The sequence below is a fragment of the Schistocerca cancellata genome, chromosome 5 (assembly GCF_023864275.1).
Source record: "Schistocerca cancellata isolate TAMUIC-IGC-003103 chromosome 5, iqSchCanc2.1, whole genome shotgun sequence".
Lineage (NCBI taxonomy): Eukaryota > Metazoa > Arthropoda > Insecta > Orthoptera > Acrididae > Schistocerca > Schistocerca cancellata.
This window is the reverse complement of record NC_064630.1, coordinates 625,520,001-625,545,425: the sequence shown is the minus strand read 5'-3', so window position 1 is coordinate 625,545,425 and position 25,425 is coordinate 625,520,001. Positions and strand designations below refer to the sequence as shown.

At 38.2% G+C, this 25,425-nt stretch overlaps 1 protein-coding gene across 3 annotated transcripts in view; it reads right to left on the bottom strand.

Moving 5' to 3' along the window:
* The window catches only part of LOC126187330 (uncharacterized), a 155,017-nt gene extending 130,417 nt beyond the window's left edge, over window positions 1-24,600 (bottom strand). The window contains exons 1-5 of one of the 3 annotated variants that reach the window (XM_049928349.1): window positions 24,468-24,600; window positions 24,115-24,262; window positions 11,206-11,268; window positions 11,067-11,108; window positions 6,834-7,172 (exon numbers count right to left, since the gene is read on the bottom strand). In XM_049928349.1, coding sequence (XP_049784306.1) covers window positions 6,834-7,172; window positions 11,067-11,108; window positions 11,206-11,268; window positions 24,115-24,255 — 585 coding nt within the window. In that variant the 5' untranslated portion in view covers window positions 24,256-24,262; window positions 24,468-24,600. Of the gene's footprint in view, window positions 1-6,833; window positions 7,173-11,066; window positions 11,109-11,205; window positions 11,269-24,114; window positions 24,263-24,391 lie in introns of all 3 variants that reach the window. The other 2 variants (XM_049928350.1, XM_049928351.1) reach the window with 2 other exon arrangements.
* Between the last annotated feature and the right edge of the window lie 825 nt (window positions 24,601-25,425).

Here is a 25,425-nt window from a genome sequence, read left to right as displayed (position 1 = left end):
TTGCTATCCTTGTTTTAATTTCTGTGGTGCACTTACAGTTGGTGTCTATCCTGCTTCCAAGATACTTAAAATTTAGCACTTGTTCTAGTGTTTCTCCATTCAGCACAATTTTTATTTCCTTATTTCCTCCTATTGCCAATACTTTTGTTTTATTTGTGTTAATTTTCATTCCATATTTTTTTCCGTTAGTTGCAATGGTGTCCACCAAATCCTGTAATTCTTTTTCCCCTGTGGCTAGAAGGACCATGTCATCAGCAAATCTCAAGCATCCTACTCTTCTTCCTCCAATTTCTACTCCTTTGTCATCCAATGAGCATTGGTCAATCATATTTTCCAAGTACAGGTTGAAAAGAGTAGGTGATAAACAGCATCCTTGTCTTACTCCTTTCCCTAGTCTGAAGGGGACTCCAAATGCACATGCTCAGATACGGACTCCATACAGACTGCCACAATAGCAACACGGGTAGTTCTAATTGCCAGTAGTACCAAACAGCCACCACCTGGCGATTTTGAGTAGTTTCCTCAATGGAATATTGGGGTAGGCATAAAAAATGGTCTGGCGGCAGACTCAAGAGCCGTATCAAGCAGCTCATATTTACACTGATGCGACAAAAGTCATGGGATTCCTACCAATATTGTGGTGTAGTGCAGCAACTTGATGTGGTATGGACTCAACAATGCATTGGAAGTCTCCTGCAGAAATTGAGACACTCTGCCTCTATAGCCAGCCATAACTGCGAATGTGTTTCTGGTACAGGATTTTGTGCACGAACAGACCTTTCGCTTATGTCTCATAAATGATCGATGGGATTCATATCCGGTGATCTGGGTCGTCCAACAAATTGTTCAGAATGTTCTTCAAGCCAATAGCGAACAATTGTGGCCAGGTGCCATGGTGCATTCACATCCATAAAAAATCCATAACAGTTTGGGAACATGAAGTCCATGAATGGCTGCAAATGATTACCAAGTAAATAAACATAACTACTTTTAGTCAATAATCGGTTCAGTTGGACTAGAGGACCCAGACCATTCCATTATGGGGCCACCACAGTGCCTCACTGACAACCTCGGTCCATTGTTTCTTGGGATCTTCACCATGCTGGAATCGTACCATTCATTCTTACCAACAGAAATTGGCACTCATTTGACCAGGCCACAGTGATTCAGAGGCCAACCAATATGCTCACAAGTCCACAAAAGTTGCTGCAGGCAATGTCGTGATGTTAGCAGTGGCTCTCACATCAATTGTTTGCTGTCGTATCCCATTAATGCCAAATTTTGCAGCACTGTTCTAGCAGATACATTCGTTGTACATCCCACATTGATTCCTGCAGTTATTTCAGGGAGTGCTGCTTCTCTTTTAGCAGTGACAACTCTATGCAAATGCCACTGTTCTCAGTCATAAGTGAAGGCCATTGGCATTGCCCATGGTAAAAGCTAATGCCTGAAATTTGGTATTCTTGGCACACACTTCTCAGAATACTGAATTCCCTAATGATTTCTGAAGTGTAATGTTAAATGCATCTAGCTCCAACTACCATTCCAAGTTAAAAGTCAGTTATTCACATCATACAGCCACAATCATGTCAGAAATCTTTTCACATGAAACATCTGACAAATCGCAGCTCCACCAATGCACTGCCCTTTTATACCTTTTGTATGAGATACTACCGTCACCTGTAGACGTGCACATCGCTATCCCATGACTATGGTCACCTCTGCACACAATTGCCCTACTGTTAGCCACACATGATTACCCCTCGGTTAGGCAAATTGTTATAAAGAGTGACATTAAAATTAAAGATTTCCTTTTTTATATATGTTGTGGCTTGGTACTGAGACTAGAGGCAATTATGCATTTACAGTGGAAGTTTGTGCAAGGAAGTTGGATGCATATGAGCCTAATTTGGAATTAAACTCTGATGTAGTTTTAAGTAGCCAGACACTATACAAGGCAAAGTACTCGCGGGCCAAAAGTTAATATCGTGACTAGTGTAATATGCATGATTTTTATCATGTATTTTAGTTTCATTAATGAAGACTGTGTGGTTATTACTTGCATGCAACAGGTCACCTACGTCACAAAACCAATACTACCCAAACATAGGCTTCCAGAAGTTCTACTGTGTATGGAAGGGAATTTCAAACAATTAGTTTATAGATGGTTAGACCAAGAGGAGCCATGGAACAATAAATTTTTCACTGTTAATAACAACTTCCCTTCTGATGTATTACAAACAGCTACAGTAGTGTGCCTTAGGTATTTAATCTGCACAAGTCATATGTTGTACCCACTGCAAAAATCACAAAAATAAAATTGAACTGGAATAACTGACTGGAGAAATGACCCGTGAAAACGTCACTTTGAGTTGCTGCATGTGACATCTTGATTAAATTCAAAGACGAGAACATAAATACCATAACACAAAACAATTTATTTACTAGACAGAATTTTTTGCAGTACAAATGAAATTACCTGTTACCAAAGCCCGCGTCACCTAGGACGGCACTTCCGCGCATAGAGGCGGAGCGGAAAGGAAGCATGGGGGGAAAAGAACTGTGCATGCACACCAGCAGAGAGCGGGCAAACAAAGTCCATGTTGCTGAACTGCATTGCTGCGGATAACAGTCAGGCTCATTTGCGTGTGATAGATTATATTATACGTTCAAATCTATGAGGGATAGCAAATATTAAAACCAATTTCGATCAATCATCATGAGAGAAATATTAATTCATGTCCAATGACAGCTGACAGCTTTGTGAAGAGGTGAAGTACAATTTTTCTCTAACGACACTGAAACTGCTTGCAATAAATTACCATTTATTGTGATTTGAACTGCATTATAATTAAAAATTTAATACACAACAAAATTAACTTCAAGCACAAACCAAAATCATTATATTTGCTTGACAACTGCTTCTGCTCAATAGAATTTTTAAAAATGTATAAGGTGTGTGTGTGTGTGTGTGTGTGTGTGTGTGTGTGTGTGTGTGTGTTTGATGATAGTTAAGTGTAATCACTGCGTGTAAAAAAGAATTAGTGGTAGAAAAGACTAATGCAAAAGGCTATCGTAAAAATGGGTAGTAAGTTGTTATATTTTTCATTGTTAATGGGCATTATGCATGTAAACTAACACGTTCGCTATTACAGTGAGAGACCACATTTATAATCCACTGAACAAGCAAACAATTAACTATCATCTGCGACTAACTCCAGGGAATCTGACCAATAATATTGAAAACCACCGATATCTTGACAAGTAACAGTTACTGTCATTTTAGGGCCTTATCCAGTTCGTGCCTTGAAAATGACAGAAGTTTACAACATAACGGGAGAAGCTTAACTTCTCCTTGGGCAATATGCTGAACATTGCATAATTAAAAGGATACAATGTTCTAATCAGAAGGCTAGGAAGTTCTCATTATTATGTATGCAACTGATATGTTGACAAACACATTTTTTAAACCACGAGTCTTTAAAACTAAGAAATATTATTACTTTGTTCCGAAGTCTACATCATAATACCATCATCACTTCTATTTGAGTCTGTTTCCAAACAATCTCATTTTAAATATACGATGATCGGTTCAAGGCTTATATCCATCATCACTTCCCTGCCAAATTATTCTTTCTGAAGCTTTTCAGCATTCCACACAGCCTGTGCCCATGCTACAGGTGGGATGTTGTCTGTTGCCTCATTGTCTATTGCCTCATGCACAAGCAATTCATTGCATGTTATCTTGAATGTTTTGTTTTTTTCTCCCACATAGCCTCAAAACCCTTTGCCCAAATTAATTCCATGGGGCTACAATGACAGTGACATGTGGGTAAATGCAAAACTTAGTGATCCCGTTCACCTGCAAGGAAGCCAAGTTTATATTTTCTGTCATGTAAATTGTACAGTATAAATTAACGAGCTGCAGAAGATCGGCATGAGTCTGATTTATATGATGCTTAATATTTCTATTTTTAAGCCAGGGAAATAAATCCACTTTTCTAGTGTTTGTACTCAATTTTTTTTTCTCTATAAGATGTGAATTATTACTGGAATTGTGAATCACGTCACGAAACTGACAGCGTTCATTGGCGAATGCTATTCACTGCTGTTTTTCTTGCACGTAAATACAAGTTTATTCTCAGAAATAAAACCAGAAGAAGAATCAGCATGCAGAATAAGTATCCGAGAACCTATCCCTATGAAAACTTTAAAACTGCCAGTACCATCACTCACTTTCCAGCACATCATCTTGGAATGATTCTTACTGACCCATGTTTCATCAAAGTAATACACTGTTGAACTACCTCCTTCTCTTGTATCGTGAATCTTTATGTGGGATATAGTTCATGCTGCACCTAGGTCACTTCTTTGAACTATAAACTCTCTTCTTAACATATCTGGAACCAACGTCTTTTAAAATTCTTTACCTTGGCAAGGCGCTTACCATTGAAGCCTGCATAATTGTAACATTTTTGTTATGTCGGGAATTCATCATTCACATGGAGCACTTTAAAACATCATTGTTAAAACTACCAACTTGCATTACAGGTTCCTTGCGATTTCGACGCTTTCCAGGCGACACGAAACCAACTCTTTCTACAGCTCTGACACTTTCCTTTACAATTCTCTTTAGAGTTCTCTTGGCTGACACCACATGGTTCTGGAGTCCGTTCTTGTGTTATCCACTGTCAACAGCACGAGACCTGCTTTTAAATTCACATTTGAAAAAGTTATAAATGTGGTAAATAATCTGCCATGCCTGCTTGTGGAGCACGTCACGTTTATTTCCATCACCTGATCTTTTTTTTTTAATCACACTTTAAACATTTACAAGATATACATTCACAGTTATACAGCTGCAAGAAAAAAAAGGAAACAAAAAAATTGATAAGTGAATGAATAATTCGGTTTCGCGAAGTGTGGCAATAGTGCATAGCATGTAGATTCTCGCTCTCTAGCTGTAACACTCTGTTAGTCGCTCGGAAAGAGAATGAATATTATTGGCCACCAGTGGCTAGTGGAGGGGGATGCGCAGAACAGCTGAATATTGGGCCACCTTCTTACATGACGCGAACAATAGCATATGGTGCATTCACAAACACAAGAAATAGCATTATGAGACTAGTTCTTACTAACAGGGGGAGGCCATGATGTTGGGATCACAGATTTACTTCAAACTTTGTACATCTTTAGTAGGCCATTAAAACAATATAATGTGCAAGTGGTAAGGAGCACTATTCTAGCAATTCCGAGAAAATTACAAGAGAACTTTTAAGCATCTATTAAGTAACTGATGTATCTGTACGGAAGTGCAAGCCGTTACGAGCCATTGTGGTCAAGTGGTTAGTGTTTGGGCATTGCAAGAGAATCGAGGATGAGGTGAAGGTTTGATTCCCAAGATCACTTATTTTTTAGTCTATATGTTTTTCATCACTTGTCACATTATTTAATTTACTTGACATTTGAGAGATAATATAATTTTAAAAAACCACATGCATTTTCATGAAGCTGCAGAGAATTTCAAGTTATTTGACTATTTACTATTTTTAATTAAATTTTCAAGGACGAGGGACAGGCTTGGAAAGCCCAAGTCAAGCCTCGATAAATAATGATGCGAATGACATTATTCACAGTCAGTAATATAGTAAGTCACGGTGTTCCACATCACAAGAGTAATGTACATTTACTCGTCGAATGTGCTCTCGACATCACATATTACAGGATGGTATTTGTCATACAGACATGAAAAACATAAATTGAAACAGCATCTAATACATCAAATGAATGCAGTGTCCCCACATTTCCAGGGAATGTTCAGAGTTTCTAAGGGAAAACAAACCTCTTTGACATTTTGAAAATTAAATAATACGACCAGTGATGAAAAAATAGATTAATAATTAAGTCTGAGTGAGAGACAAACTGTTGCCTCACACACATTCGCCTTATGGAGCTTGAACGTTATTCAATTGACCATGATAAATTCTCATAACAGACGTGTAAAACTTCTCTTGCGATTTTCTTGTTATTACCAGAGTATTGCACCTTACTGCTTTGCACATTACGTTGTTTTAATGGCCTACTAAAGGTGAACACAGTTTGAAGTGAATCTGTTATCTCCTTGTAAACTGTGAGTTAGTACTTTCTTCTGCTGACCCTTTCCATTGTTTAACTGATTCAAATTTAAAAGTTACCACAAAAGACATAATTTAAAAATGAACATGGATGAAAGATTAGTTTCTAACACTGAACTACAAAGGAGTTCAGTAATAGCTACCCTGCAAGCAAAAAATGTGGCCCTAACGGTTAGTGAGGAGCTGCAAACCTATTGAATAACTGCGTGTACCATTTGGTGAAATTTTGCAAGTTCTTATAAGCATATGAATTTGGTGCTCTTGGAGCCCAATGAAAATCATAAAAAGGCTCATTATAGTCTGCAAAAACTTTCTGAAGACATGTGCTGTCATTGAGCACACAGTACCTTGAGAGATGCTATTGACATATGGAATAAAATGAAATATAATCACAGAAACGCAGGCTCAGGGAGATTGTGGTGGACACATCACATTCGTTTTGGCTTCTCAGTGGGCACTTGGGATCAAGAATGTCTTGCACCATACTAACAAATCCACTGACTTGCACCACAGACCTCATGCACGAGGGATTCACAGCCTCACTAGGTTGTCACAAAACATAACCTAACCCACACACAGTGTTAAATACTATGACTTGTCATAGATACTAAATTACTTTATTTGGTGGACTATCGAACTGGAATACCATAAACTGAAAAGATAAGATAATAAAAATATATTGCTTTGTAAGCTACTTACCTTGTGCATGTACCTTTTGAACCACAAGGGTGGAATATCATCCCTGATCTCCTCTGAGTTAATTTTGTTGCTTTTTGGTGGCTGTGTTGACCCTACAGCTGCAACTATGCGCTTTGCTTTTTCTACGGGTGCAAGTATTTTAGCAGCTGGTCGTGTGCTGGCTGGCTTAGCAGATTTTGGTTTTTCATGTCGACGTACAACACCAAGTTTTGAAAATTTTGCTGTGACACCCTGCACTGAAGTTTCTGTCTGGGGGTTTTGAATGGTATTATCTGTTACATTCGGTCTGTCTAGCTTCAAGACAATTCCTCTCCCTCGGCGAGCCCTCTGACGAGCAAACTGGAAAATAAAAAGGATGAAATCAGAGACTGCTTATATATTACTACTCATTTAAAGAGGGGAAATGAATATGCTCAAGCCTCAATTTGTAACTACACTCCCATATACAAAATTGACTTGTGTCACTCTTGGCAAAGAGCCACTGTTAGCCATTCACTGAATGGCAACACACTGCTGCTCCTGTTTGCATTGCTTCATTTCATGTGCTCACATGCTGTCACTTTTGGAATTTTATCACTATATGACTCGGTGTAGACTTTTAAGCTATTTTCAGAAGAAGTGGGCACTCACAATTGGCAGGAGATCTGCAAATCCATTCTCTCCATATCTTCTGCAGCCCAATCAACAATATATTGAGACACTTGCTAGGCAAAGGGGGAATCAAAAAACATCAAGACACTTGCTAGATAGGCAGGGATCTGCTGCACACAGAAAACATTAAGAACAGCAACTGCAGCCAAACAGGAGCCACCACTAGTGTCACCCCGTCCAGTAGCAATGCCACCTCCCCTACAATTCAATCAACAAGTGCATACAGAAAAACCCCCACTCAACATGAATGTCTCATTTTCCAAACTACATTACACAAATGTGCTTAAGTACTCGACTATTGTCATTCGTCTGTCCTACATACCCTGTGCAAAACATCATTTTAACAATGTGATATTTTACACTATAGCAAATGTTTTCAAATGCATCCTCAGTGTTGAGTTCATGTATCACATTTGCTAGTCCTGTGTGTGTGTGTGTGTGTGTGTGTGTGTGATGAGGTTCTGAACGTCTACTATCGACTCATATGCGCCAAGGTTACCACTCCACAGATTCACAGAATTCTGCCAGCTAGTCTTCAGTCACAAGTACTATTCATTTAATGATAACATTTATAAGCAGATTGACAGACTAGCAATGGTATCCTGTATATTTCATATAATGCGTACAAGGTGTACCCAGAAAGTGTGTTTAAATGACCACTTAAAAGAGCACAAATACTTTATTCGGAATTGAAGTAAGAGCATCTGACTGTATTTCAATATAATATATTTTGTTATATGAATGTATGGTACCTGTTCGCAGCTGTGATATATTTTGAACAACAACATCAAAGAATGATGCTGCCGTTCACGTTAACCATGAGGAATAAACTTGTTTGACAGTGTCATCTTTCTGGAATTTCAGAAGGTACAAAAGGTAATGGGTGCACAAGTAGACAAAAATCCAATATGGCCATATCAGTGCTGCGAAGACGGCGACTAATTATTTACCAGCTGAAATCAATTATGGATTGTGTGTTGCATCCGCCATAAAGGGATAAGCATGTTAATGTATGAGAACAAATTCACATCAAACTGATCATCATACTTATTTTAGACTGTACAGCATAATTTTTGGCATGCGGCAAACACCTATTTCCATACAAGTCTGCACTGCACTCCAAAGGTCCTATCAGCAATAAACTTTGTTTGTCCTGAAGCACTGCACATATTAGCTGTTAACTCATTAGAATTAGTTTAATTTTGGTGTTCTGTGTATGTGCCTGGACTCCAAGGAATGTCATAACCTCTCATAGCAAACTCATACACATCACCCATCTTTATGAGATTTAAAATGTTATCACCCTTATCAAAGTATTGTGTCAAAAACATTAATCAAATCCTAATTTTGCACTTTGTGTCACATTCTGTTTTGAAATGTGGGATCTTGGGGGCATTTTCACCAACTGCTGACTGGAAATTGCATACAAAAGTGTTATGGTAAATCATCAGTTTCCCATCTTCTACTCACTGCCTGAATTATTTGACTATCGTGGGAGAAAGTAATCTACTGTATTCCTCTTTGGGAACATTAGTCTACCCTTTATTCAACTATTATCACAGTCCCTGCACTACAGAGGTAGTTATGGCACATCCATTACAAACTTCACTAATTTAAATAAGGTGAATGTCAGCAACTGACAGGTTATGTTTACTTAGGACTCCTATGACTAGCTTTAAACACATGGCAAGCATACCTACATCTTTCACCATAACCACAGCTCACTATCCAGAGTCTAAGTTACTGCCATCCCTAATACTAATGTTTCCATCCTGTCGATAGTTATCAGTGCTACAGCACACATGATCACTCTTGTGATGGAAACAGAACTACAACATAAATTACAAAAACAACCTACTCTGCCGATACTCTTTGTAACACAGGCAGAAGTTCCTCATAAGAGTAAGAATCTTGTCCAAAAGATAGCACATGTAGATGATAACATTAAGTTGACTCAGTGGTGAAGTTAGTAAATCAGTAAGTCAATATAATAAAAGATTATTCAACTGTGAACACAAGAAGCACTAATTTACTTGGCTATATATTTCAAATGACATAATAGTGTGCACTCACTCTCTTTCTTTCCCAAACGTGGAAAAAAGATCATACTGTTCACTTCCGTGGTGAATACAGTGTTGCGCAAAATAAAAAAATAGGGGCCATTTACACAAAAGAACATAAAGAAAAATGTATCTGTATAACTAGCATCCTGTAAATGAAAAGTGTATCACAAGAGATCATGAATCTATCTATTCAAAAAAAAAAAAAGAAAGTAAAAATAGGGTCTTCTCCTTATAACTTGCAAATCCAGTACACAAACTGTAGCTGTTACCTACAGCAATTTATAGCCATGACCCATTTTCTGGTCTTGTCAAATACCAAAAACGTTTGATGCTTGAACTGGAACAAGCAGGATAGGATTTCCATTCAAATTATTTAGAATGCACAAGTGCTTACACAAAAGCGGAGCAACAGCCACTCCAGGGTGTATACGTGGACAACGAAAAAAAATTCCCGGATTTCCCGGTTAAAAATACACTTTCTCCCGGGCGAAAGTACACTTTTTCTATGGTAAGTGACAGTATACTCTTCCTCCGCACTGTAAAACTCATCAATCCTTTGAATGTTTATTGTTTTATATACCGACGTAGAATTTCCCAGCACTTTAGAAAATGAATCTCGGGGGAGGGGGGGGGGGACACCTTTGATGTGCAGCAACATGTATGCGGCATATTTTCGTATTACGAAGGTATAAATTTGAATTCCACCAGACACCGCATGGCACTTTCCGAAGCACTGAAATCGATATTGCGATACGCTTTTGTAAGCGTGATCTCACCAGCTGATGACAGCATAGGACACGTGATGTAGTCAGCCAATAGGAATGTCACTCTTAAGTAGCGCGAACACATAAATAACGAAAGTTAATGGTTTAAATAAACACACGTAGCACTCACATATAATATTGGTCTCGAAGCTTAATAAGCTGAAAGAGAAGCTAAGTTTCCACATATAATGTTGATCTTTTTTGTGCGTGTTACACTTTAAGATACATCACACAAATGTGCCAGTAAAATTTTTAATAATGACGTAAATGTCTGATCTTCTGGACTCGAAATTCTTCTAAATGGTCGTCCTGAAAGAGTTGATTTTTAAATGACAGTGAAACTCTTTGTGATTTAAGAAATTCATCTTGCGTATAAGTAAATCTGCTTTGAATGTAGCGCTTTTCAAAACACCATTCACAATATTTTCCCGCGACCTGTTAGACATGGGTTCGGTTCAGCAGTTGCAACAGATCGCCAGATAATAGGCGTCACCGCGCTTGCGCAGCTACGATGACGCAGGAAGCCCTTATGTTCATACGTGTAAAACATTAAAAGATCTTAACATACGAGATCGTATGTCATAAAAGAAACAAGACAAAAAGAGTATACTTCAATTCCCGGGTTTTTACCGGTTTTCTCCCGGATGAAAAAATTCCCGGGTTTTTCCTGGATCTTCCGGTTCTCCCGGGTCGTATACACCCTGCACTCACATAATACATGAAATAATGTGTGATCTTGTTCATATTAATCTTACCTTTAATGCCTCTTGGAATTCACATTCACTTTGTATTGGAATCTGAAAAAAATAAATAAATAAAAATTATGCACCCAATTAATAGTGAATAATGTGAAGCCAAAATCTAAAAAAATTACTCCTGCAATGATTATCTTACCTCATCTCCTTCACTGTCTACGTAAGAGAAATTGACGTCCTCTGCTGTTCCTAAGTTTTGAGACTGAAACAAAAAATTACATAGATCAACAATGTTTGTGAAAGTCCGGTAATACATATATATAATAAATGTAAGCACAGTATGTCCATGTACGCCGCTATAACTCCTCATCCAACTCCCACAGCTGCATAGGGGTTATATGGTATGATAGCCCTCCATTCCTCATCCATGAAGAAGGTTTGAAACTGCAGGGGCTGAGTTTGAAGACGTGGGTGTCAAAAGACGGCATCACACTAACATACTTCTTATGGGAAGTCAGTGAACCATCTGGAACTGAAGTGGCCAAGACTGGCCAGAATGTTCACTCCAGAATTCTCACAAATGTTTTATAAAGTTTCAGTTTTCTTTAATGTTCGTGAAAATTTATGGATGTTTTAGAGTCTTCTCAAATGATTGGGAGTGTCTCAGTGTGCTACAAAGAAATGAATAAGCATGTGCCAGACTACTTTATTTCAGGCATAATCCATATCACTTCAGGCACGGAGGTTACCTTCACAGTCTCAGATGTTATTCAATTTAGCATATGTTAAAATTCAGGAGTAAGTAAGAAACATATTTTTTTTGTTCTCTCCAAAAGAATTCCTGCCCGAGCTACAGGCCTCCAAAGATGACACCGCGAACACAATTCTGAAGATGCGAATTTCAGAATTTTTTTAACAGTTCTAGATTTTTGTTAGAGCTTTTAATTTGAAAGATAATTGCTTTATGATTATAATGGTGTCCTCCATTTGGATATATCTTTTGCTGTCGCCTTTTGAATTTTTTTTATAATTTACAAAGAAAACTTTTTTTTCCCAAAATGCCAATCCACAAAAGTTAAAATTTTTTCTGTTAATTAGTACCATGTAGTACTATATTCTCTATAAAGGAGAGCTTCCACTTTTAAGTTAGACATGTTTTATTTTAAAAAATCTTCATGTCTTCGCTGAAGTTGTTAATTACTAATTTCTTTGTTACAATGTTTATTTCTATTGTCTTTGTTGCAGTTATTTCTTATTACTTTCTTTGTTGCAGTTATTTCTTTTCAATTTCATTGCTGCAGATATTTCTTACACTTTGTTGTAGTTTCTTTGTCATGGTTGTTCACTGCAGGTTTCTGTATTGTAATTGTTCAGTGTTAATTTGTTTACTGAAGAGGCTTCTAAATAATCTGAGAGCATCCAGTGAGTTCTTTGTTTTCGTGCGGAATTTGCCAGTTGACACAGTTGCAGTGTGCTTTGTGAAAAGGACTGTTTGAAATATCTTCTGGCTGGGGTCACAGGAGAGTGAAGTGTGCAGACTATTTGTATATCCATAAGAGATTGATATGTAGGACAAACAAAAAAACAGACTTTGTTCAGGTTGGGAATAAGTGTTCTCATTTGAAGACTGTTTCAAAGTGAATATGTTTCCAGTGGGTGTTCTGAATGTTTTGACAGAATAACAACAATGATAGTATCTGAACCAGGTGAAGCCTCCCATGATGCAGATGATGCAGACTTTGCATCAATAGAGGAAGAATTAAATACCCTGAATCAGTAAATTACAGAGGTAGGTGTTAGTCCTGTTAAGAAACCATGGTCAGAGAAGTCGAGTCATAAGCTCTATGCATCAAGAAAGCACAGAGGAATTACTAAAGCTATGGATGAATACACTACAGAAAAACTGACTACAATCTTCAAAGTGAAAATTCCATCTTCAGAAGAAAATGAATCAAAGCACTCTTGCACCTCTTGCCAGGAATTTTTCACAAATATCAATTCAGCTGTTAAATATTGTGCATTCTACAGTGAAAAGGTGCAAGTTTAACTATAATTCCATAGACATTTTCAAAGAAAACAATTTAGAACTATATTCCAACAGACAAATCAAGAAATGTGAGGTCTGTAAAAGGAGTCTTTGGAAGACCAGACCCCTATTATGGTCATCCTGTAGAAGCAGATCAAGTCAAACAGTGCAGTCATTTTATCTGGAAGATAAATGGGACTGTTCTTGCCAGAGTGCCAACAAAAAGACACTATAACTGTAACAGTTGGAAGGTAAAAAAAAATGTGAAAGTGAAAAGGTACATGACTTGCAGTATTAAATAAACTTTTACGCTTTATAAGAGCAACTATACAACTTCACATATTGGACGATCAAAATTTTATGCACTACACACCCATCCAGTGATGCCTGTTTATGTGTGTACTGCGCGAATTTTGAACTCTGTGGGGTAGCTTTGAAGAACTTACTGGAGCACGCCCTTGGTTGGGCATGTGAAATCAGCAGCAGCCTGTGACGTAAAGCGAGAGACTAGTTTGTTTCAAGACTGTGGTGACTGCTTTGGAAAGGGAAGATTGTCTTTACAGACACTTGGCCTGGAAGACGTAACAGATAGCTCTGTAGAAATTAGATATGTGACAGCAGAAATTACATATGCAACATGGGAGGAAAATAAAGTAATTAAGAAAACTGTTGCCCTTTACAATTTCATTGATGAACTTGGTGAATGGTCAGTGAAAGCAGTAACACACCAGCATATGAAGAAATTACAACAACAACACATGGCAGAAGTGAAAGGGTGTGTACAGGTAAAGAACTATGTTTAGTGCTTCACTGTGATTTTGCAATAATGACCAGGTTTCAATTTTTACATGAGTGATATATTTTCAAAACAAGGCCACAAGAGTTGCACTTATAAGTGATGACACAGAATGTGACTCAGCACATGCTTTGCCAGCAATGGGCAAAATTCTTCAACTGCAAACAGGGGCAGAGAAGATCATCATTATTTCTGATGGCGCCCTTAGTCATTTTAAAAACTGTTACCAGCTGTTTGAATTGAGTAAGTCGCTTATGCCAACTGACTGGGTATACAGTGCTACTGGTCAAGGGAAGGGGGCTTGCTGAAGCACCATTTACAAAACATAATCTTTCCAGACCAAATACAACTGTGATTCAGAATGCTGAGGATTTTACGAGTCATGAAATGTTACACATCCACAGCCCTCATTCTTTTGTCGAAAGAGGAAATCGAAGAATTCCATGAGCAGAAAAAAGAAGAATGGTCCAAAAAAACTACTCCTGTGAAAGGAATTCAGAAGACACATTTTTGGACTCAGAGTGATGGGCAAACTCATACGGCACACACTTTAAAGAGCAAGAAAGAAGAAATTTCGTTTGTTCGGCCAACACCTCAGAAACAGCAGGATAATATTCAAATTCACAACCTGAGAAGGGGGATGTTTGTGGCATGTGCGTATGACTGTGACTGGTGGATCACAGAGATTATAGACACCAGTTATGAGTTAAACAAAACTGTAGTGAACTTTATGCTACTATATGGACCAGCTGCTGCCTATAGATTTCCAGCTGAAGGATGCAACAATGCCATCAGTGCTCACTTCCTGTTCACAATATTTTGAAGATTGTTAAGTGCTCCAGTTCCTATTGGTTGAACAGGAAGGCATCACTCTATATAAAGGAAGATACTGAAGCAGTGGAACACATTTTTAGTTCATTGACTGGCTAATTTCAGTACAAAATAGAGTGCACAGAAGTTGTATAAATTGAAACCTTTAAGCCTTTGGACTTTCCACATAGATTTTGGAACCATTTAAAATGGCTTGAAAAATGAGTCTGTTACTCATCTTTCACAACTAAAATTATGTTAAATACGGCTAGGTTTTGATTTTTATGAGCCTGTTATGTGGTAATAAAACAGGAATTTTTGTATGGCAAAACATTCAGTTGTTTATAAAACCTGTTCAACCTAAAAGTGGAAGCTCTCCTTTTCAGGGAATGTAGACCTACATGGTACTAATCAACAGGAAAAAAAATCAATATTTTATGGATTGGTATTTTTGAAAATATTTTTTCCATAAATTACAAACAAGTTCAGAATGTTATAGTGAAAGACTTTGACAGATAAATCCAAATGGAGGATTTCTTTGCAATCATAGAGCAATTATTTTTCAAATTAAAAAAAAAATATATATATCTAGAACTGTTCCAGAGATACAGCATTTTAAATTTGTTTCTAAAATTCACATCTTCAAAATGGTATGCGCAGTGCCATCTTTGGAGGGCTGTATCTCAGAGCAGGAATATTTTTGGAGAAAACAAAAACACACGTGTTCCTCACTTAGTCCTTCATTTTAACATATGCTAAATTCAATAACATCTGAGACCATGAAGGTCAGACTTTTTCCTAGCCTACCTGAACTGATATGGACTATGCCTTCAAATTAGAGTACTGTTGAATACTGTGGATATACAGGGTGTTTCAAAAATGACCGGTATATTTGAAACGGCAATAAAAACTAAACGAGCAGCGATAGAAATACACCGTTTGTTGCAATATGCTTGGGACAACAGTACATTTTCAGGCGGACAAACTTTCGAAATTACAGTAGTTACAATTTTCAACAACAGATGGCGCTGCAAGTGATGTGAAAGATATAGAAGACAACACAGTCTGTGGGTGCGCCATTCTGTACGTCGTCTTTCTGCTGTAAGCGTGTGCTGTTCACAACGTGCAAGTGTGCTGTAGACAACATGGTTTATTCCTTAGAACAGAGGATTTTTCTGGTGTTGGAATTCCACCGCCTAGAACACAGTGTTGTTGCAACAAGACGAAGTTTTCAATGGAGATTTAATGTAACCAAAGGACCGAAAAGCGATACAATAAAGGATCTGTTTGAAAAATTTCAACGGACTGGGAACGTGACGGATGAACGTGCTGGAAAGGTAGGGCGACCGCGTACGGCAACCACAGAGGGCAACGCGCAGCTAGTGCAGCAGGTGATCCAACAGCGGCCTCAGGTTTCCATTCGCCGTGTTGCAGCTGCAGTCCAAATGACGCCAACGTCCATGTATCGTCTCATGCGCCAGAGTTTACACCTCTATCCATACAAAATTCAAATGCGGCAACCCCTCAGCGCCGCTACCATTGCTGCACGAGAGACATTCGCTAACGATATAGTGCACAGGATTGATGACGGCGATATGCATGTGGGCAGCATTTGGTTTACTGACGGAGCCTATTTTTACCTGGACGGCTTCGTCAATAAACAGACCTGGCGCATATGGGGAACCGAAAAGCCCCATGTTGCAGTCCCATCGTCCCTGCATCCTCAAAAAGTACTGGTCTGGGCCGCCATTTCTTCCAAAGGAATCATTGGCCCATTTTTCAGATCCGAAACGATTACTGCATCACGCTATCTGGACATTCTTCATGAATGTGTGGCGGTACAAACCGCCTTAGACGACACTGCGAACACCTCGTGGTTTATGCAAGATGGTGCCCGGCGACATCGCACGGCCGACGTCTTTAATTTCCTGAATGAATATTTCGATGATCGTGTGATTGCTTTGGGCTATCCGAAACATACAGGAGGCGGTGTGGATTGGCCTCCCTATTCGCCAGACATGAACCCCTGTGACTTCTTTCTGTGGGTACACTTGAAAGACCAGGTGTACCGCCAGAATCCAGAAACAATTGAACAGCTGAAGCAGTACATCTCATCTGCATGTGAAGCCATTCCGCCAGACACGTTGTCAAAGGTTTCGGGTAATTTCATTCAGAGACTACGCCATATTATTGCTACGCATGGTGGATATGTGGGAAATATCGTACTATAGAGTTTCCCAGACCGCAGCGCCATCTGTTGTTGAAAATTGTAACTACTGTAATTTCGAAAGTTTGTCTGCCTGAAAATGTACTGTTGTCCCAAGCATATTGCAGCAAACGATGTATTTCTATCGCTGCTCGTTTAGTTTTTATTGCCGTTTCAAATATACCGGTCATTTTTGAAACACCCTGTAAGAGTCCTTAAGAATATTTTTGAGCACTGAAGAGTATTTTTGAGTGTGAAATACTAATATTCTTATGAATTTTTGGAATGTTCATTTTTACAATGTTCTCGAGTGACCTGGGAAGATCTTAAAAAAAGAGAAAAATAAATAAATGCTAACCCATGAAAATTAAATAACTAGGAAAATGAGTTCTTTGTACAAATTCAAAAGCACATCTTTACACATAAACGGGGAAAGAGATGGTCAGGTGTACTACTAATTCTGGAGAACTCTACATTTATAGGCCTATTACACCAAGGGACTTACTGAAAAGATGAGGCTAACCAACACAGCACAGGCTTTAAAAATAGGACTGACACTACACACCTGAACAGCCATCCCAGATCTCTTGCTGTATGTCAGGCTATTCCAACTTAACTCTGCTCAGCTAGTCGAATGATGATCTCTATATACTGCATTCTGGCCTGTATGCTTAGAGATGGTGGGTGACTGTGTCAAATTTTGCATCCGATTTGCAATCAGCGAGCATCACATGATATCATTGCTTTCTTAATTTAAAGGATGACAAACCAAGCTGGCAGAAATAAATTGCATCATCTCCTGCCACTATATGGTTCAATCTAATTTACAAGGCTTACCACCAATACTCGTACTTAGAAGGTTTATAATTTGTCTGGCAACCCTTCATGACCTGAACGTTAAGATTTCAATTTAAGCAAAGCACTGCTTCCAGCACTCAATTCATTAAGATCGTCCCAGCCACCTCATCCATCAAAGCCAGTAAACACAAAGGAAATTAGCGTTAAAAGTGCAATTTTAAACTAACTGAAAACCTGTTACCTACCGATTAAACTGTCAATTGGGACCAGGGAAACAATATCTGCTCTAACTTGTAAAGCCAGCAAGCAGCACCTGGTAGGATACTGTGAAAACAATACTTGAAAAGTGATCAGTGAGGCTAAGACAGCCTCATTTCAGATCCATTTAGGTTATGCTGAGTTGTCAGGACAATGGTGGTGGTAATCTGAGAATGTTAAATTTTCTTAGGCTGGGTTTTCATACAGTATGTTTGCAGAGGACACAGCAGAGATGTAGCACTATCTCGAGTGGGACAATGACTTGATGTAAGCCTGGAAGGAATTTAAACAAACTACTGGAAGATGTGGGGTTTATAATTCAAGCCTGTTACTGATTACTTGGACACACTGTTAAGTGTCACTCTTAAGTAAGCCACATGTCCATAATTTCAATACAGCTGTCAGCTTTTTCTTGCCTTTCTCGAGATACCTGTGTTGTCTAAAGAAGTGTAATGTGCTATCAGTTTAACAGCACAGTTATCTCCCTGAAACAAAATCTATGCAGTTATTTGAACTGAAAGTGTGTAGACTACATTCAGTTTTCTCCATTCTATCATTCAATATCGTGTTCAAGACAATAAATTGACAATGGACGACAGAAAAAGTTTCAAAAACCAACTTCAAATTATAACTCAATGAATAATTACAGCATTGCATGGAGGTATTCAAACAATCATTTTCCCCACGATCCATATGTGAATGGAACGAGAAACCCTAATAACTGGTACAATGGAACATACCCTCTGCCATGCACGTCAGGTTGGTTTGCAGAGTATAGACTTAAATGTAGGAAAAGGACAAGAACAGTTTTTTGTATGTCTATCAGTTCACTGAAATACTAGAGATTATTACTTACAAAAAAACTACACGCTCTACCCTTCAGAAGCTTGTACACTTACCATGTACACTCCACTGCATGGATCTCAGACTGACTGCAAACACTGACAACACACAGTCTGTAACCTCCCACACTTCATCTTATCATGGACACTAACTACTTCATTCATCTGACAAACAGGTTTCAGGCACCATCTGTAGCTAATAAACATCGTGAGCCTTACATAGTCACTAGTCCTGTTTTAGAAGATGGCTCTCAGCCTCCAAGATATGAGCACTCACAGAAGAAGAGATTACTGGTAGTTGGGAGGTCTCATCTTAGGCATTTAAAAGAGCCCCTTAGGGATTTGGGTACCAATGTGGGTAAGAAGTTCAGTTTGCAGTCTGTGTGTGTACCAGGGAGGATCACCCCACATGTGGCACAGGTCCTTCTGGATGCTATGAAGAGCACAGAAAGCATCGAAGTGCAGGTGGCGGCTCGCTCTGGTACTGAAGATGTGTGTTGCTTTGAACTGGAAGAGATTCTCTCTGGTTCCCAGGGGTTATCCGAATTGGTAAAGACAGCCAGTCTTGCTTGTGAGATGAAGGCAGACCTCCCATCTGTAGCTTCATCAACAGGATCTCAGATATGGAGTCGAATGGAGAGTACTAAATCAGAGGCTCAGACTAATCTGCGACAGTGTACGCTCCAGATTCCTCACCACGTGGGCAAAATTACATTCAAACTGATCTACCTGCTGTGCAATGAACCAAATCTTAAATTGGCGTAAGGAACAGGTCTTATCAATGACCATCTGAAAGCAGCAGAGGTGGGTTGAATCTATTGATACAGGATATCAACTTTGACCACTGACATTATGATGCTGTTGCATGTTGTGTCATACACGAATAAACAGAGACAGAACAAATTTTCAAGTGACAAAATGAATTGATGTGGTGTCATGAGAATTCCTATAATTCTTGTCATAGCTTGAATTTTACACATATTGTACAATACTTTAATGGTTTATATCAACTATTTTGATGATGTCATGGGTAAAAGCAGATGTGTAGTATCAGCACTCCAGCATTTTCAGTAGTGCCACTCATCTGTTATTATATAAATAATGGGCAGAAATGACAAGCAATGGAAAAAGCCCAGCTTCATTCGAGATTACAATATGAGACTGCCAACCTTTATTTAATGGGAGCTGGAACACCCAATCCCAACAATGTTAAATTTAGTGACTTGGCTTCCGTGTATTTCAGGAACCACTGTAGCCTCTGAAATGAAACTTTTACAGGACATTAAATTGCATGTTCCTAGTCTACTGAACTATAATAATTGCATTTCAGCCACTGCTTTCGAAAATACAATTTTTTAATTACATGGTTAAAATTGTGTGTACTTTTTTGTACATCACACTAAATAATTTTAATTATACATAAGATTATGTTCTTCTTTTAGTTCAGTAGAATAAGGATATGTATGTTATTACTCCCTGAAAATTTGAATACTCAACTCGAAGTGGTTTCTGAGATTTCGGGAAAAATGCAACAGAAAATGCAAATTTTCAGGAGCGTCTTCTGAAGTTTCAAAACAACTGTAACTCAATATATGCTTAATTTTTTGTTTTTAGTCACTCAGGAGCACCCTGCACCCAAACCATTGGGATTTTGAGTCTGACCATGCATACATTTCTTCAGTAATTCAGGATTTTGCCAGGTCTCTGTAAATAGGTTTTATGATATCCATGGCTGTGACTGGGATGGAATGTTTATGGCTGTATGAACTGTTTGAGTACTGGGCATAGTGGTAATTGCACTATGAATCAGGTCCAGGAGGGCAAAGGTGGTGTAGTGGTTTTTCATCAGTTGACAGTCTGTGGAAGAAGGCAGCCCATACTACCTGCTACACTTTCAACAAATCCTCAGTATTATTTGTAATGGCCATCATATAATACTGCTGTAGTTCATCAATCATTTTGTCTGTCAGCCCGCCTCTTATGGTTTTACCATCAGAAAGTTTCTTGTCTCTTGTTTCAACTTCCTCAACCTGGCACCCATCCTCTTCTGGATATGACCATATAACACAGCAATCCACAGCCTTCTATATAAAATTTTATTACATCTTGAAGTAATGCATGTAAAAATTTTAGCATTTTCAACTCATGTGGAAAAAAATAAAATACTTCCAATGTGAGTTTATAAGTCACACACACACACACACACACACACACACACACACACACACGGAAAGTCACAAATTTGGTAATGAGATGAAAACCCGAAAAATAAAAAAAAAAAAAGTTTCCATTCTAACTCCCCTTAAACAGGGGCTGGCTGTCTCAGATTTGGCTAAAATTAAAGTGGCTCCCATGATAGATCAATAATGAACTTTATGAAATCAAGGAAACTGTTTGCTTAATATCAGGTAAACATTTCCTAAATTTTGCATAGGTTTCATTAGCACAATAGGTTAACTTGAGCATTCACCTGTGACATAAGTGTGTAGTGTTGCATAATATCACAATGGCGCAGAATATTTGAAATGTATCAGGTTTGCAGCGGGCATGTTGGAGTGTTTGGTGGCACACTCTAGTGCGGCATGTTTGTCTATAAATTGTTCATGAATCTTGCTACTCATGGACTCTTTGAGCACTGTTTGTGATAATAATATTGGAAGACACTGTGGAGGTTGTTAGTGCGTTATTTTGATACTGGCAGCTATAGGCAACAGACATGTTTTCAGGTTTGGAATTATTAGTGAGGTGTCTTGCTTATTGTTGGAGATTTAATTTTATGTTTTGGTAATGGTAGAGCCACCAAAGTGCATGAGTAGGTCCGTAAGGGATGACATGTTGAGCACATTTAAATTCCTGTAGTTATTTGCTATGATTGGCAAGAATGTGAGACATTACGGTTGATGAGTAAGCATGAGATTGACCAAAGTTGCTGCATCTTGGACCAGCAACCAGTATATGTGGTGTTGTTGGTGGTACTAGATATGTATGGTGTTCTGTCCAGAAGGATTCTGGTTTGAGAAGTTTCAAGTTTTTCTACTCGGGAGATACTGCTGATGGCATTACTGTTATCACTAGATTTGTGTAAGGTGACATTGGCTGGCAAGTACGTTTTTATGGTTTTGTTTCATTTTATCACAGTAGTGTGCATGGTATGTGTGTTTATGTGCATGATTGTGTGTTTATTGCATTTAAATATTGATGTTAGTACAATATTTTATAAATTTCCTTAGCTGTGTTGTTAATTGTTGGTCATCATCTTGAATTGAGTGACAGGTATTGTGAAATTTTGTTTTACCCACAGTGGTGAGGTAAGTATATGAATGAGTTTTGGTTTTGTGATACCATGAACAGGTTCACTGATGCTGTCCATAACACATTTTGTTAGTTTTCTCTGTGTGCAGGGTGCAATTTATTTCAGGATTTCTTTATTGCCATTGGTCTTTCCAGTTCCGCTATACAGTACAACTCATGTTTCCAATACCAGTTACTTGGTTTTTGCTCTTATAGAACTTACTTTTATTTGCTATTATTGTGATTTTGCCATTGTTATTTTAGATATTTGTTTCCCCTCCACTCAATATCCCCTATTTTCCCACAATTTCCTGTTAGCTTAATATTCCGTATTAACAATTTGCACAATTCTATGCTTCATACTTATATTTGAGTGTCATGGAAATGTTTAGGGTATTGACCACCATTTTAAAATTACATGTATGCTGCATCTTGGGGCGTGGTAAGATGGCACTTGTGGAAGCTGATAGATGGTATCCAATGGCTTGTAATACCCACAACATTAGTAGCAAAAGCACTGTGCTTCAGACTTCCACATCTATTAGAAGAAATACTGGCAGCTTCTCCATATTATAGCGAAACATAAGCCCACACACCTCCTATTATATGTAACTCCTATAAATTATTTGGCAAGTTTTTTTTAAACAAATATAATGGCAACAAACCCTCAAAACTACATCATAATTTACACAACATAAAACTAAAGTGTGCACCAGCATTACCAGTATTTCACTGAACACTGTGACTGTGAACATATCTGCACTTTAAGGCTATCTGACTTGTAAGGGAGCAGTGTACAATTGCTTTCAGCATTTCTGACTAAGTTCATTAAGTCTTCCCTTCGCTCTCCACCCTTTGCAGAGGGTCATCCCACTTCTGTCTTTTAATTTATGGTTTCCCAGCTCCATATCTGGGCTCATTAACTATGTCTTATTCGTTATCAGTAGGTCCAGTAAGCTTGTGAATGGGCATCTCTTCCTGACTGGAATGTTACTGGTCCAGCTCATCTACCTCAGCAGGCCATCATGCAAAGAGCTTGTGATTTCTAGATGCCCTTAGCACTTTTGACACTCTTGTTCTCCATGCTACTTTATTCTTGAAAGATAGCTGAGAAATTTGAAATATACATGAAACTATGAATGCATGACCACTTTTACTGAATTTATTGAAGAGGTTTGGTGTTTTTTCTTTTTTCTTTTTTTTTTTTTTTTGAGGGGGGGGGGGTTGCATATAGCCTTCAATCATGCCACAGGTACAATTTGGGTGGGGACCATGGGGTACAGGGAGAAGGTGAAGCAATTCCTACAAAGAGACTACCATTTGACTTGCCCAAACACTCCCAAATTAAAGCATATTCATTTTCAGTATAACTCTTGAACCTTCAAAAGCATAAAGAGCATCTAGTAAATGTCCTTGATACACAACATAAGCAATCTACCATAAATCAAAATTATTTGAAATGCAATGGATAGAGTCTATATCTCTGTATCAAAGAATACTTTACTTTTTCATAACACTCTTAGAATAAGATATAATGTGCGAATAATGGCATGTTGTGTATGGTACAAGTTCATTTATTTATATTTCATATCTGTAGTCATCCATTTCATATGCTCTACAATCTAACTGTGAATACAAACATAATGTGCAAATCAATAAATGAACTAACAGATGCATAATTAACACCACTTTTTTTGACGTTTTCCTTTCCAATGTCATCCACTTCTCATTATCATTCTTGAGTGGACCACTTTCATCCTTCAATTCAGTAATAAGACATCTAAAATTTACCATCCAATAAATAACTGATCGCGTTTTTATAATGCTTTCTGTATTTCAACTTCACTTCGGTTACTTTACAGCACCCTTCATATACGTTAACAAGTTCGGAACGTTTTCGTGTAAACGCGCTCATATGTGACAACAGAACATTCCAAAAAGGGTAATATCACAAACATAAATTAGAAAATTATTAAACACGGCTTTCAACGTATTTTATTAATTAAAACCAAAGAAAATAAAATAGCAAAAATGAAATCGACGCTGTTCGGCAGTCAATAAGGGCGAATACGGAAAATTACCAAATAAGATTTGAAACTCATCCAGTCGAGTGATGCATCTGGCATATCCCATATTCCAATACTTGCGATATCTTCTCCACTGCCTGCAACACCTTGTTTCTTCTTCCACTGAAGCTCAAATATAATTCCTAGTGTATCCATTGCTGATCTGTAAAAAAAAATGAACATTTAACAGATTGTCGAAATAGTTCCCAAATTACTGAACGGCAGTGAATATTATAGCCACACACACACAAACATAGATATATGAAAACACAAACTAGTGTAAGGAACTCACCTAGCGACAACAAATAACAATAGTAACAACAATGAAAATCAACACTTACACCGTTAAACAATCGAAGACAACATACCTTGTTACTACGCATCTGTCAAACAACCACAGCACTTTTCATGTAAACACAATCTTTGCCATCACTGATGAAGGATAAAAGTCTCTGGAACTATGGGTCGAACACGAATATGGATACCGTGTACAAGACGAGCCCTGCTGCTAAACGCACATTAGAGCGGAAGGGAGAATGAAAGGGGAGATGCGAGTATTCACCGTTCAAAAACACCAGAAACAAATAACTAAGGAGGTAACGAACTGGACAACACTTAAGCCAGATGTGTCTGACAACTGTACTTTAAATGAAGCAGTAAGTTCCCCTCCCCTCAGGGGGACATTGAGGACGGCACTGGGAAGTAACTCATTTAAAACACAACTTCTGCAAAAAAAAAAAAAAAAAAAAAAAAAAACGAGAAATATACCAAGGGAAAATGCTCCGCAAACAAATGTACACCTAATATATGATCAAAATACAGTTAATATATGTCATAGTGATGCAGTGGGCCCGTTTTATGTTTTTATTGGGCACCTTAATGGTAACGCAGATAAATACCATCCCATGGCCTTGAGGGAGATACTATTTACCACAGTTTCTGAGTAAAGCAGAATATAACATATCTCAAGATAATGGGGAATACAACAAGGGAGACTGCAAACAAGTTTGTGGAGGACAACCCGCTAAATAATAAACAGATGATAGCATACATACTGAAGCACAGAACACATCGGCAGAGAGTTATTAGAAATGTAGGTCTTGAAGTAAAAAAGTTAGAGCTGAAAGGCACTGTTCAGTCTACAATTACAGTCATCCTGTACACAGAGTGAACAAAAGAATAAGTAATTCAGAAACGACGAGTTAAACACCCCGGAGAATGTGTGTGGTCACACTTGCACCGCAGTTTCTACCAGAATATGTGACAATATATGGCATGAAGTGTAGTGTTACGTATCCTTAGTGAGGCAGTATTTTAGATGACTTC